The sequence below is a fragment of the Phasianus colchicus genome, chromosome Z (assembly GCF_987193195.1).
Source record: "Phasianus colchicus chromosome Z, bPhaCol1.hap1.1, whole genome shotgun sequence".
Lineage (NCBI taxonomy): Eukaryota > Metazoa > Chordata > Aves > Galliformes > Phasianidae > Phasianus > Phasianus colchicus.
In genome coordinates this window covers 28,485,617-28,499,474 of record NC_143476.1, presented here as the reverse complement: position 1 = coordinate 28,499,474, position 13,858 = coordinate 28,485,617, and the positions used below count along the sequence as shown (strand labels likewise).

The 13,858-nt window shown below is 37.8% G+C and overlaps 1 protein-coding gene across 5 annotated transcripts in view; it reads right to left on the bottom strand.

Moving 5' to 3' along the window:
* ARB2A (ARB2 cotranscriptional regulator A) overlaps positions 1–13,858 on the bottom strand; it is a 259,865-nt gene that overhangs the window by 98,042 nt on the left and 147,965 nt on the right. For all 5 annotated transcript variants that reach the window (XM_031605280.2, XM_090131936.1, XM_090131935.1 and 2 more), the window contains one exon: positions 4,258–4,377. In XM_031605280.2, the coding sequence (XP_031461140.1) occupies positions 4,258–4,377 (120 nt within the window). The remainder of the gene's footprint in view (positions 1–4,257; positions 4,378–13,858) is intronic.

Sequence of the window (13,858 nt, the reverse complement as noted above, 5' to 3'; positions counted from 1 at the left end):
TCAACTACAGCAAGCTGCTTCTGAAAATAAATCCCTGAACTACACTGGCTGGGGAAGTAAGAAGATGAGGTGTGTTCATGAATCATGTTTTGAGATTTTTAAAATCAGTAATTAGCGCAACACAGTGACCCCCACAACTATTTTTAGTGCTGTGTATTTAAAAAGTAATTTACATTTAGACATTATTAGATGTGCATTTAATTTCAAACCAGAATTACACAAAGTTTTAATCACTAAATATAAAGATGCATTTTAGCATATGGTTTATAATTAGCATTTGTAATTCAAGCCATAAACAATATAACTAACTACATTTATTGGTGGAACTTTACTTCCCACACATGTTCAATCGCTTTCAATTATTTCCCCAGTAGTCTACAACTCAGTACAGTACAGAAAATGTGTGCCTACACTTCAGTATCTGCGTAACAGCTTCTGTGCATTCACTTACAATGTTATAGATCTGTGCTGCTTTTCTTCATGGCCATGACATCTCATGGCCACAAACATGAAAACAAAAAGTTGCAAATACCAAATGAAATATTAGATGTGGCATATATTTGAAAATTGTAGCCAAGTATTACTGGCTTGTTTAATAAGGGACTTTGAAACCATAGCTTGACTTCTGTTGAAAGATCAAATTCCAAGCTAAGACCATTTGCTACAAATAAACAAAAATGCTTCTCCTTTTTTACTGACTTCACCACTGCTGGTGAGTTACTTCGCTGTGAGTTTGTTTCTTTACCAAAATGAGTGGCAGGTGCCTGCATTCCAGCACTGGATGTGGAGAACTAACGAGTAGAGGAGAGGTAGAACTGAGCTGCTTTTTCTGTATCTTTTCCCTTAGAAACTGCACACAAAGGAGCACCTGGATTTTCTTCTGCCCTTACAAGGCTGAAAGTTTTCCCGTGCTCCTTCTGAACAGCGGCTTTGCCTTACTTTGCCCACATCATGCTACTGAACTCCATGAATGAGCTGCTGCTTCGTATCAGATTTCTTCTCTGCTTAACATGAATGGTCAGTTCTTTATCAAATGCCTTACATAATGAGGAAGTGATGAACTTCAGATCTCTGGTGATTGAGACAATTTTAAATAACTGGGATAGATCTAGCAGCACCAAACATGCAGAATGAGTTTAAAAGATTCACTGAAAACTCAATGAATCAATGAGTCAAAACTTTTCTGTCTTCTTGGCTTTTTTTTTTTTTTTTTCTCCCTGAAGGTGCAATCAAACGCACAGGGCCCAGGCATAAACCTCTGCTCCAAATTAAAGCCATGTGCCTCACAAGACTATTCTGTAAGAGGAGCAGAGTCAGCAGCAGCTGTGCAAAGGGTCTCTGTAACTTCTGTAACCTACACTTCTATAGACTGCTTGACCCAAAATGCTCATATAGCAAGTGTAGGGGTGGTGTGGCTGCTACATGGTGCAGCTGCTATACTACCCCCATCATCTAGCCCCAGCAAAGCATGAGAGAAAGTGAACAAATACGTATTTGTTGAAAGACAGTAACTGCCCATCAGCTGCTCCATTTCTATTTTTTTTTTTTTTGTAATTGCAAAATGTCATATGGATATAAAGTTGAAGAGAAAGGAGAGCATAACAAAATAAAATCCTGCAAACTAACACTGTGAAAAAATAGTTAAAGATTTTTTTCAGTTATATCTCAAATCTGCTTAAATGTATATATTATATTATTAAACTTCTTTCAGTGGAAGACTGACTTCAAACTACTTCTACCAGAACCAGGTGTTAATATCCTTTGATTTTTTTTTTTTTTAAACAATTGGGGTACATTAAATATACTTCTCAGGTCTAGTTTTGCATGACAGATATGTGATGTGCCAATGGTTATATATTATATTCTTCCTCTCAGGCATGTATCTCCTGCAGAGACAGCAGACTACAGAAGCTGACCCTTACTGAGACCATCTTGTCTCTCTGACAAAGATCCTTTTTAACTTCTTACTTACTGGTTACTTCCTGTGATGGATAAAAACTTTAGCTCAGCTTGTGATAATTTCACAGGCCCTGAGCACCCTGACCCTAGAAGCCCCAAGGTCAGAAGTCAAGTCTTTTTCTGAAACATCTGCGTGCTTCATATTAAAGTAGAACAAAAGTGAAGAAATATCCACCAGTGTGACAAGAGAAACAGGCAAAATGGGAATGACACGTTGGTCATCTGTTACCCATGCCACCTCAAGCCATTGACTGAAATGTGATGGAAAAACTCTGCCCGCTAGCTTTCCAAGCCTCCTTCAAATAAGTGCTTTGTTTGGGAAATGGTGAGAAAGGTCTCCAGTCATTTTTTATTTCTGCCTTATGTTAACTGTATGTATCTGTAGGTGTCCAGGCACCTACACAACGTGGCTTCACAAAGTCTAAAAAAATTCTGCTAACATTTCATTTTCGAAAGATAAGGCACATCAGAATAACCTAGGTTAAAACACACGTCAGCTTAAAATCACAGCTTAGGAAAGAGAAGATAGCAGAACAGATTCTTCCTGCTCTCCACATGTCTGAGGAGCATCAACCATGCACAACACAGCCAGCTTAAAAAACTGTTGCCCAGAGTTATGGTTAGTGAAGGAGTTAATCATCTTCACTAACCTGGTCTCTTAAAATTTATTTTTGAGAGAAGTTATTAATAATAAAATACCTGTGGAAAATCATCAGCAGTGCTGTTCTCAAGTTTTAAATCTATACACATTATACTCTTTAGTTTTAAAAATATTTTTCAGGAAACACAGAAAAAATCAAAGTGGCCTTAATTTCAACAAATAGAAAGAGTTAATAAAAATCTAGAATTCCTAAACTAATAGAAGTATTACCTCTCTGAATTCTTCTTGCCTAGAACTGCACAAGAATAAAACTCAAATGCTCAACATACTTTTTCATAACTAAAGCATCTGTCTTACATTCAGGCAGGAACTACTTTTAGTATCCTTAAGTTAGACTAGACTAATATGCGCTATGAAGATGATCAGAGGGCTGGAGTACCTCCCCTATGGAGACAGGCTGAGAGTGCTGGGGCTTTTCAGCCTAGAGAAAAGAAAGCTTATAGGGGTAACCTTATAGCAGCCTTCCAGTACCTGAAGGAGGCCTACAGGAAAGCTGGGAAGGGACATTTTATAAGGGCATGTAGCAAAAGGACAAGGGGAAATGGCTTTAAACTGCAAGACAGTAGATTTTGGTTAGAAATTAATAAGACATTCTTTACTGTGAAGGTGGTGAGACACTGGAACAGGTTGCCCAGTGAGGTTGTGGATGCCCCCTCCCTGGAAGCATTCAAGGCCAGGCTGGATGGGGCTTTGAGCAACCTGATCTCATGGGAGGTGTCCCTGCTGCCTATAGATGGGTCTTGTGGGAGATGTCCCTGCCTATATAAAGGTCCCTTCCAACACAACCCATTCTATGATTCTCTGAATATTTTGTAGATAAAAGTTGTATATATATATCAGCTAATTTCTGTGTCTACAAAACTAACACACTTCTTTAGAGCAGAAAGAGGACTTTTCTTTTTAACATTTTCTTCAATAAAGCATGTCCTGATTACATCAGTATTTTAAAATTTAATGACCACATCTACATTATTTTATACAAGAATGATAAATTGACCAGGTGAATTCTTTCTATATTAGACGAGATGAAGAAATTTGCCTTGTAGAAATTAGATAAAAAAAACTGATGAAAAGGATGGATCTTCTGCAGTCCTAAAATCAAGGGTAGGAAAGCTTTAGATTGGCCACAATACTTCCCAGCTTAAGTCACAGCAGGGTTTATCCAGAGCTAATTAAACTGAAGAAAGTCTTTCCAGGAGATTGGAACTCATTTGTGGAAAAACTGCAAAACTGTGTAAACCTCCAAATCTCTCCTCACATTCAACTACATAGAAGAATGTGCATCTATTAATTATGACTTAACATTAAATTGTTATTCCCAGTCTTGACCTCCAGCCTCTCTAACCACAGACCAGGAACTTGCTGAGTCCTACCTTTACTACAGAATCTGAAAAAGAAGGATTCAGTGAGTTTTGTTTTCCCACAGTTTTTCAGGTTAGTGGATACATGGAACCTACCATCTAACTCAGTAACAGGTCCATGCAGTGACCTTCCACATTCATAGAAAACCTCACAGGTTTGTATGTGAACACTGGTCAAACTGTTCCTAAACTGCTGTTTGAAGAAGATAATAAAAAAGAATTTCGAAAATCTGTGAAAGACCTCAGTAAAGAAGGCAATGAAAAAGGCATACTTACCAACTCTACAAATGCAAGTCCTCCGTAACTGTGAGCAACAAAAAACACGTTCTCCGCTGCTGACTGGGAAATAAAATGGTCCCAAACATAAATTGCATGTTCTTCCGGAGATCCATTATCCTGCAGAAAAAAATCACATTTGCAACAATTACCTGTTAGCAACTGGCAATTCTGTCTAAAAGTAACATGTTCCTATATGCTAAAATGTATTGTTAAAACAAAATTCAAGCTAATAATACTCTGATGTCAAAAATGAGCATTTGTCCAAATAAAAGAAATCTAAGATTGCAATTTAAATGCAGTAAAACTGTTGTTTTATTGTTACTTATTTTAATAAATACAACGAAAATTATGCATCTGCAAAATTTTGTCTAAATACCATGATGGCAATTCAGCTAAACAGAGGCATTCAAAGAAATTATGAGCCACTGCTCTGGTTTTCATTCTTTTGACAACTCTTTGTCAAATATTTGCTCACTGATGGTTTGTTTAAAGTAGTTAAGTCTTAGTCTGATAAAACAAATAAAAACGAGTATGAACAAGATAAATATAATTTCAGTCTTTAGAATTTTTTTGTATTATGCTCCAGTGGAAATTTGCCAAAGAGTAAAACTAGGGTATTTGCAGCTACTCTTTGAAATGCTATTTTTATTTGTTTTGAAACTGTAGACTATGAGATACAGGGCAGATAAACCACGTTTTGACTGCTTACGTATTAGCCATTATTTTGGAGTTTCTGGTAGTCGGAGGAATGTTTTTTGTTATTGAACAATAACCAATGGATGTAGTCAGAGAGCCACTGAAAGCACTGTAATCAATCACACTGATGCTAGTGCACTATCCTCAAACATGTGGGGATGCGCACTGCTATCTCTACCTTTGAGACTATCAGAAAGATCTTTACTTCTCTGTATTTTATTTCTTTATCAGGCTGTCTGTGGCATTACTTCAAATTTGTCTAGTCTCAGGTGGCATGAGTTTGATGCTCTGTTACTTCCTGCTTCCCACTAGGATTTCACACCTCTGTAGCACAACACTGCAGACATTTTCCAGCTCCAGAGCTTTTGTGCCAGGAAGAGCTGCTCAGTGAAGGTCATGTAATTTCCTAATATTTGCATCCCTTTGCTCTTCTCCACCAGTGCCTTCATATCACTAGAAGACACTGACAGATCATATAAGCCCCATTTCCTTGGGGAAAATAAAGTATAAACCAGCAAAAGCCACTGGAATTAAAGTGATAATTACACTGTATGAACAACTGTAACTTTACAAAGAACACTGAAGTCACAGTCTCACTCTAAAATACAATTTTGGAAATTTAATCTCTTACGGTTGTCGAACATGAGTGAGAAGACAGACAACTAAATAACCTGGTGGATGTAGGCTTTTACTTCTATTTTCATGCCTAGTTTACTATCCTAAATAAGAATGAGATAGTTACAAATCCTCATGGATCCAGACTGAAACCATTACAAACAGTCATGTGCTTAATTTTTTGTCCTAATTTTGTAGAGATTACAACTTCACAATCATATCTGCCTAAAAGCACTGAAGATATTCAATTTAATTCTGGACAGATTCTTCACTTGACTATGACACAGTTTTAAATAAATTTGTATTAACTACCATAAACCACCTCAAGACAAGAAAAGGCTTATTTTCTTTCAACCAGAGTTTGAACTTTGATTGTAAAGATAGAAGAAGGAGGTAAAGACCCCTCCTTTCATGAGTAAAGAGGTACATTTTTCAAAAGAAATTTCATATGGAAGATATGATTGGCAGGCTAGTTATTAAGATAAAGCCAAAGAACACCTCAGATGTTTCTTAAGGAAAAGGGATGTATTCTAACTATGATACATAAGGAAAAGGCACATTCGAACATAGGGAGAATTTCTAAATGACCAGTTTAACTAGAATATTTACTTTAAGTAATTTGTGCAAGATATTTATATATATATACTTTTTAATAATAATGTTACAATGAATTCCTGTAACAATTTTCGTGTGGGTATAAAACTGTGGTTTAATACTCTAAGAAAAAGATAAGGCTATTTGTGGTTAACTTTGTATTTTCATGCATTCTGTAATTATTATTCTCTGTGCTGCCATCAGGAGAAGCACAACATTTCAGGATTTCCACAAGACTAAGACAGCAGCAAGAAGCTTCTAAAGGATTCAAAAACTCAGCCTGAAAATCCTGCATCAATTAAATCATAAGCAGTGGTCAAGTAAACCAGATCATTAACTGCACGGCTTCACAGTCCAGTACAAAGACTCAACAGAACTTTATAAAAACAAAAAGAAATGAACTGGAATTAGTTACTTACAGACTGTAACTACACGTTCCTTTGTTATTGGTGAAAAAAAAAAAAAAAAAAAAGGCAGGATAAGCTGTACTCACTCTGCTACATGTAAGGGGCAGGAGTATGCGAAAGATGGAGTTTGGAGGAGTAGTGTATGTTTAAAAGAAAAGCCGTTTCTTCATGGCATCTGCTTATTTTTTTCCTCGTAGCAAGCCACTACTTTAAACAAGTTGGATGGAGAATAAACCAGTGCTGTGTCCATACAAGAAACATCTGTCCATGTAAGTGGGCACAGCAGACTCTGGGGTACTGCAAGTCTCCTTAAGATACTGAATTGCTTTAGGTCCATTAGGTCCTGGGGATTAACCATATCTGCCTGGCCTCAGTTAAATTATGATACTGAATACTGCAGTTTCAATATGAAGGTGCCAGTTTCAGGCAGCTGTTGCTTTCCTTCATTGTGGCTAAATACAATGCACTTAAATACCACCTTAAATGATTTTATAAACTTAGGGCTTTGCGTAATTATCTATAGAATTGTACAGAAAGGAATGAAGAAATCATGTTATGTACCTCAAAAGGCTGATGAGGCTTAATGCATTCTCATTTGTGAAACAGATTGAAGTAGAAAGGCGCTGGGAGAGCTGAACTTGGATTTCCAGCTGCTAGAAGTCAGTTATCTGCAACCAGTAATTCTATGTCTAAATAACTAGTTTCATTTTTTGGAGCTGTGGAAGTCATAGCTGCGGGTCTTCAACACCCCAGATATATACAAGAAAATATAAAAGTAAAAAATATTAAGAACCTTATTAGAAAAAGCCCTCTGTGTGATATATAACCAGTGCAAAGTAACCTTAAAACACACAGCTGTCAGGCTGCTGCAGTTCTAGTGCTGTGATTCTGTTCCTGCATCGGGGCTTGCTCAGGTGGTGAATGGAACATGGGAGGCATAAGCTTTGCACATCATGAAAAATCTTACATGGCTCCATTTTAAATGGAATATTATCAGATAAGATTTACCCTTTAATTCACTAATAAATGAAAAGATGTCCATGTCTTTTTCTTAATAACTATTATATTTCAATCCTTTTTACTGGTAAGATTAGAATGAATATACCTCATTTACTACTGGTGACTACCAACACTATGGAGACTATTAGATATTGAACACCTGTCACACATGCACACAGCAAAATCCACTGAAGATTACCTCAGAGATAAAAGGAGTTAAAATCACTTAAGAGAAGTATTGTCAAGGTATTTTAGATTGCCTACATTGTATTTATTCCTCTTCTTGAAGGCTACAGGAGGAATATGTTTCTGAAACTAGCTATAATATGCCGCCCATAACAATAATACAGAATGCAAGTAGTCCTATAGTCCTGGTCCAGTTAATGATCAGATTAGTTAAAAAGATCTGCTTACCACATGGATATATTCCTTTTCAATGAGAAATGATCATCAAGCCTTTGCAAATAGAGTAAAAATGTGTTTCATGTGGCAGAAATGAGTATTCATAGACACTACCTTAAGAACAAATGCCTTTCTCAAGTGATAAAAGGCCTTTTAAATTTTTGTAGTATTTTTAAACACTGTCTATTAACTATGTACAGAAGTCTTCACTTCTTAAACCAAACAGCTATCACTCAAAAAATGATCATAAATGGTTAATACGGAGCTCTTCATTTTAATATCAAAAGTTTAATCAAATAGTTTACTAGCACAGTCTACAAAAATAATATGACAGTGATTAATAAATTCATGTTCCTCATCTATATGAAGCCATTTAATATCCCAGGGCCAGAACCTCTTCCGCAGCCACAGGCTGCCTGAAGCAACAGATGGAGGCAGGGAGGAAGCCATGCTCCCTGGAGCTCTGTCAGGGTGAGCAGAGCCCTGGGCTGCTCTGACCTGCACAGCTGGGCTGGCTGATGGGGACCTGGGTATGCTGGCATTCCCCCATTCCTCCCTCGCCCTATATACAGAACTGCCCACGATGGCTCGCTGGTGAAGGGCAATGGAAGAGCCCTGCCCTTTAGTCGCATATAAATACTCTCTGCTTTGGGCTTCTTGTCTTCGGAGGCTTTTCTTTGTTACCTTTGTGTTCATTTTTGGCTGGCTGTCTCTGGTTTCTGTTCAGTAACTCACTCCTATTTTGTCTTGGCGCTTACAAAATGCTAACAGAAACACTCTTTTATACAGTGCTGCTCCTAATCTCATTTCAAAAAGAGGTTTTGCTTGGAAAAACAGACTTGCACCTTTAAAATTCTCTCTGTAATAGGTTAGGAGCTGTGAAACAAAACAAATGATTGTGGGTAAATTCTCTCGCAATTCACTGTGCAAAGAAGCAGAGAAAGAGAATGCATATTTCGGGTTGTCATTTTTCCCAATATTGCTAGCGCTAAGAGTTGAAAGGTATATAACATTTTAATGGCTAGAGCCATTAGGAATACACTGATAAGCAGTGTGCATACAGTGAATACAGTGTTACGTTATGTTGCTTTCAAAAAACAGGTTGAATTTACTAATGTAATATCACAGTCATTAATTGCTAAATACCAAGCTGAAGTGATGCACCAACCCAAGCCTTATCAACTATGCCAGATTCTAACACCCAGACATTGCAAGGTCTGCAGTTATGATGGACTACCTGAGTTGATAACACATGGAATTATCTAAACAACATTTGCATATTTGGGTAATTATTTCCTAAGGTTAATTAGCTCCTGCAAAGCAGCTTGGCCTTTGAGACTGCTTACTGTGACAGGTTCACATATTTCCTGTTTCAATGCCAAAATTTACAGGTTTTTTTTTCTTTTTTTTTTCCTCTTTTAAGTAACCTGTTGCTGGAAAGTTGCAAATGGGGCAGGAGCTTAAGGGCCTGAAATACTATTTACTTTATTAAGGTAAGGCAGCTCATATCCCTTCCTCCATTTCAGATTCATCTCAACTCCAAAAAATTGAATCATGAAAATCAAATTTGTTCTAAGCTCAGGCAACAGCTCTCTGAAAAGTCATTGTTTTTTTAAACCAACAATTTGGAATCACATTTTTTTTCAATAAGTAGAAAGGGAAATGCATACGCATAGGGAAATATGCCATACAACTGAATAGCTTGTCAACAATTTACTTGAAGGTGGCTTCTATAATTACCAATTATCATAGCAAAACAAATCCTTCCAACTACATGAGCTACTGTAAACAAGTATGGTACATGTGTTAAATATGGGAGAACAGAACTCACACTAGGTTTCAAGCAGAGATAGGAGGAAAGCTCAGATTTCCTGTTTCCAGATCTTGTGCAATTGATCATTCCCTACAAGCAGGACCTTTGTAATTGTGCACAGCTCTTCTTGCTGCTCTGGTGAGACTTTGGGCAGAGAAACTTTAGCATGTACTCCACACTTCTGAAAATCATTGAAATAAAAATTATATATAATGTAAACATAACCACATAAAAATATAGCTCAGAAAAGTAGCAGTTTGTCACTGAAACCATACAGTATGAAATGTGCTTTCAGTGGTGACTGGCTAATGCTGATATTTTTTGTACAATGAAAGACCAATTTTCTGTACAAGAAGACTCTGTTCTCTTAAAAGAAAATCATACGTTTGTAGCTCTGAAATGAACAGCTAAGAAATATAGCATGTTCCCTGCTGGTAAACAATTCTTCATTATCATAACCAGACTCACACCAGCATCAATTTTGCAGTGTTCTTAGACAGTGGATCCCATAAAAGTTAAATAGATGCCACTGCAAACATTCTTTGACTAGAAAGTAAAACTTACAAAACCATATATACATAGCTTGCTCTGAAAGTAATGCCTCCATTTTATTTCCACGGAACTACAACAGATACAAAGAGCACAAAATCACCGTTTGACAGAGCAAATACTCAGCTACAGAACACTGTTTTTCAACATTGTCATCACCATTAGCTATGCATTTTCACCAGTGATGAACAAGAGCCTGTATGCCATGCTTGTAACAATCTGTTGCTGTTGCCACGGCTGAAACGCACCACCCACCACCTCACTCTGTTCTCACCCACTGTTTGGTCTCCAGGAACTTTCATAAGGCACTGATGAGTATCAGTGGGTTCCATTTTTTTCTGCATGGAGGAATTCAATGACACACCTTTGCTCTATGCACACTTCCATGTCAAATGCCATTCTGTCAGACTGCCCCTCTGCTGCCATCTGTCACACAGCAACAACATGTAATGGGATATTGGTGGGAAGGTTCAATCTCTACTGCCGTACCACCACCATCTGCCTCTGACATCAGGGGCCAACATAATAAAAAGCAATGCACTGCTTTTGGAGCAGCTCTTGAATATATATGCGTATGTAAATATGTATACATACACAGACATGTACATATGCATACACACATACAGACATAGGTATGTATATGTATGCATAGATGCATAGATGGCAAATATTGAAGACAAATTAATAGGAAGGATCTTAGCCCACATTACTGCCCAGATACAATTTTTGTAGTTCTAGTATAATCAGGTACCCAGTTAAGTCAGGAGGAACACTGCCATTTGCAACCGAGTTAAAAACAATGCTTAAGTCCTTTAAAGAACTCAGTAATAATCTAGAACTATACGTGTTAGGCTTGACGAAGAATATCTGCTTCTTCCTGTCTTCACATTCTCCCTCACAGTCCTGATGTTCTACTGCACCATCTCCTGTTTTGCTGCATCCCTACTCTAACAATTCCCATCTTGGCTGAGGGAACTAGGATTGTTTAGCTGGAGGAGGCTCACTGGAGATCATTATAGCTCTCTAGATCTCCCTGAAAGGAGGTTGTGGCGAGGTGGGGATTGGACTTTTCTCCTGTGTAACCAGCAACAGGACTAGGGGGAATGGCCTCAAGTTGCACCAGGGAGGTTTAGGTTAGGTAGCAGGAAAAATTTCTTCTCTGAAAAAGTGATCAGGCACTGAAATGCAATGCCCAGGGAGGTGGTAGAGTCACTGTTGCTGGAGATGTTCAAGAAACGTTTAAATGCTGTAATAAAGGATGTGGTTTAGTGGAGAGATATTCATAGTAGGTGGACGGTTGGACTGGATGATCTGGGAGGTCTCTTCCAACCTTGGTGATTCTATGATTCTGTGAAAGGCTCAGTGCTGGAAAAGAGACTTGAAGGGCAAGAAATCTGGAACCAAAAACCCAGCCAGCACATGATTTGTTCCCCAAAAACAGCACCTATGGTATTTTTCCAGAGGAGATGAGAAATGTAAGGAAAAAAACAGAAACGAAAAACAAGAAAAAAAGTGGAAGATCTCATTGTTCTCCTGCAAGACTGTCTGCAGAGAAGACTACTATAAAGTGTCTATCTCAGGCCATTAAAAAAAAAATTGACCCTTAAAGGAATTCCAGTGTGCCCTACCTGCTAAAAATTCTTTTCTACCTTTTTAGTCACAAAGTTGAGAGAACTCTTGCACGGGTATTTCAGAAATGCTTCCTATGAGATGCCTGATTTGAGGATAAAAGCGGACATTGTATTAATTACTTATTGAATGGCTAACATTAATCTGTATACCGCAGAAATACACATACACGAATATGGGTTGGCTCTTGCAGTACTCATAAGTGACTGGACTGTCAAGAAGGATAGCAAGTCCTTCCAAGTTCCTCCTGCACTGGGGCTAGTCCAGCCATATGAAGCAACATGAAAGCAGGCTGCAGCAGACTGCAGATGAAGGTGACAATATCAGGGTAGTCTCAGTAGCAAAGCAGATGTGACTGGGGGAGAAGAAACCAGGAGCAGAGACAATGGTGGAGGCAAGTTTGTAACAAATCTTTAGTACAACAATATACGTCTACAATTCAGGTTAGCATGTGCTGATAGCAGAACTTGGAAGAAACAATAATAAAAATGGAATACTGGGGCAAGGAAGTTATTTCAGTTGCTGCATCATGAGCAGAAAGGAGACTACATGAGAGAAAGAAATGGCCAGGGAGGTTTTATTTTCATACTTTCCACATTAAAATAATAAAATCCAGCACGACTTATCAGTTATGTAGGTGGCAGACTGTGTTCATGGCTACCAAAATCTGGTGAAGTTTTAAGGAAACACAGAATGTTAAATTTGTAAAGGTTCCACAAAACATGATGCAAATGCTTTACTGGTGAAAGGAGTTATTTTATTCAACGACTGCGTTCATATGCATTCAGAAACAGTCACATTGTGTTTTTCCTTATGACCTTAGCAGGGATTAAACCAAGAGCCTTTGGATACAAAAACACAAGCGTCCTCTGCTTATCTCATAGGAATAACTGGGGAAATAAAAAGACTATATTATCTTTTTAAGGACAACTTCTAAGAAGGGAGCGAGATATATATATAGTCTGGCAGGAGGTAGTGGCTGCTTCTGAGAAAGAAGTAGATACCAGGTATCACACTAGTTCAGTCAGGTCAGATATGGAGCTGTAGACATAAATAGCATAGCCAAGGTTATTATTTGGTACATACCTTCTGAAAGAAATACGGCGAAGTGACTTAAGGTTGAATTTTTCTTATTACAGATCTCAGTCTTATTCCCAGATCTTGAGGTGATTCTGTGCAATTTCTTGCGCCTATTTTCTTTGTGAAGTGGGCCGGTGATGGAAGCATTCCCAATATTGCTTATGAAGCCTTAATAATACAGCTATTATGTGCATACAGTCAGCCACAGAAAGGAAGACTAGAAGTCTTATGGACTGCAGACGAATCCACTTTGTATTAAGTTATAGTATAGTCCTACCCCCAAAACTCAGGCCAATTTATCAGCAAAGCAGACAGTCTTGACAGACTCACTAAATGAGTACATATTACATGAAGCATCTAATGTCTGGCATATCTAATAGCCAAATAAAAGATGTAAAACAAAAATGATTTTGGCAGAGTAAGAACATATCTAAATTGTTGCCATGAACACAAAAGGGGTTCAGAAGCCAGACTAGGAGGAAAGGGTGATACACACACTTTGCTACAACACAAGCCTTAAGATTAGGTTCTGTTCTCAGTTCAAAATGACAAGTTTTATCTATTTCAGACTGACAAGGCCTAGCCAGGTATTTCCAACTCAGAAAGCCATCTGGGAAAGGAATCAGGTAAATGGCAAATCCATTGGTTCTGAGAGAAAGGGAAAGCAAGATTATTTTAACAATGAACTATACATTTATTGAGACAACCTCCCAAAAATCTTCTTTCAAAGCAAAGAGATACATAGCAGTAGGGGTGAAAACAGATTACTCCTTAGGTTTCCAGTGGCTGCAGAGTCCACTGATAGAAATTGGAT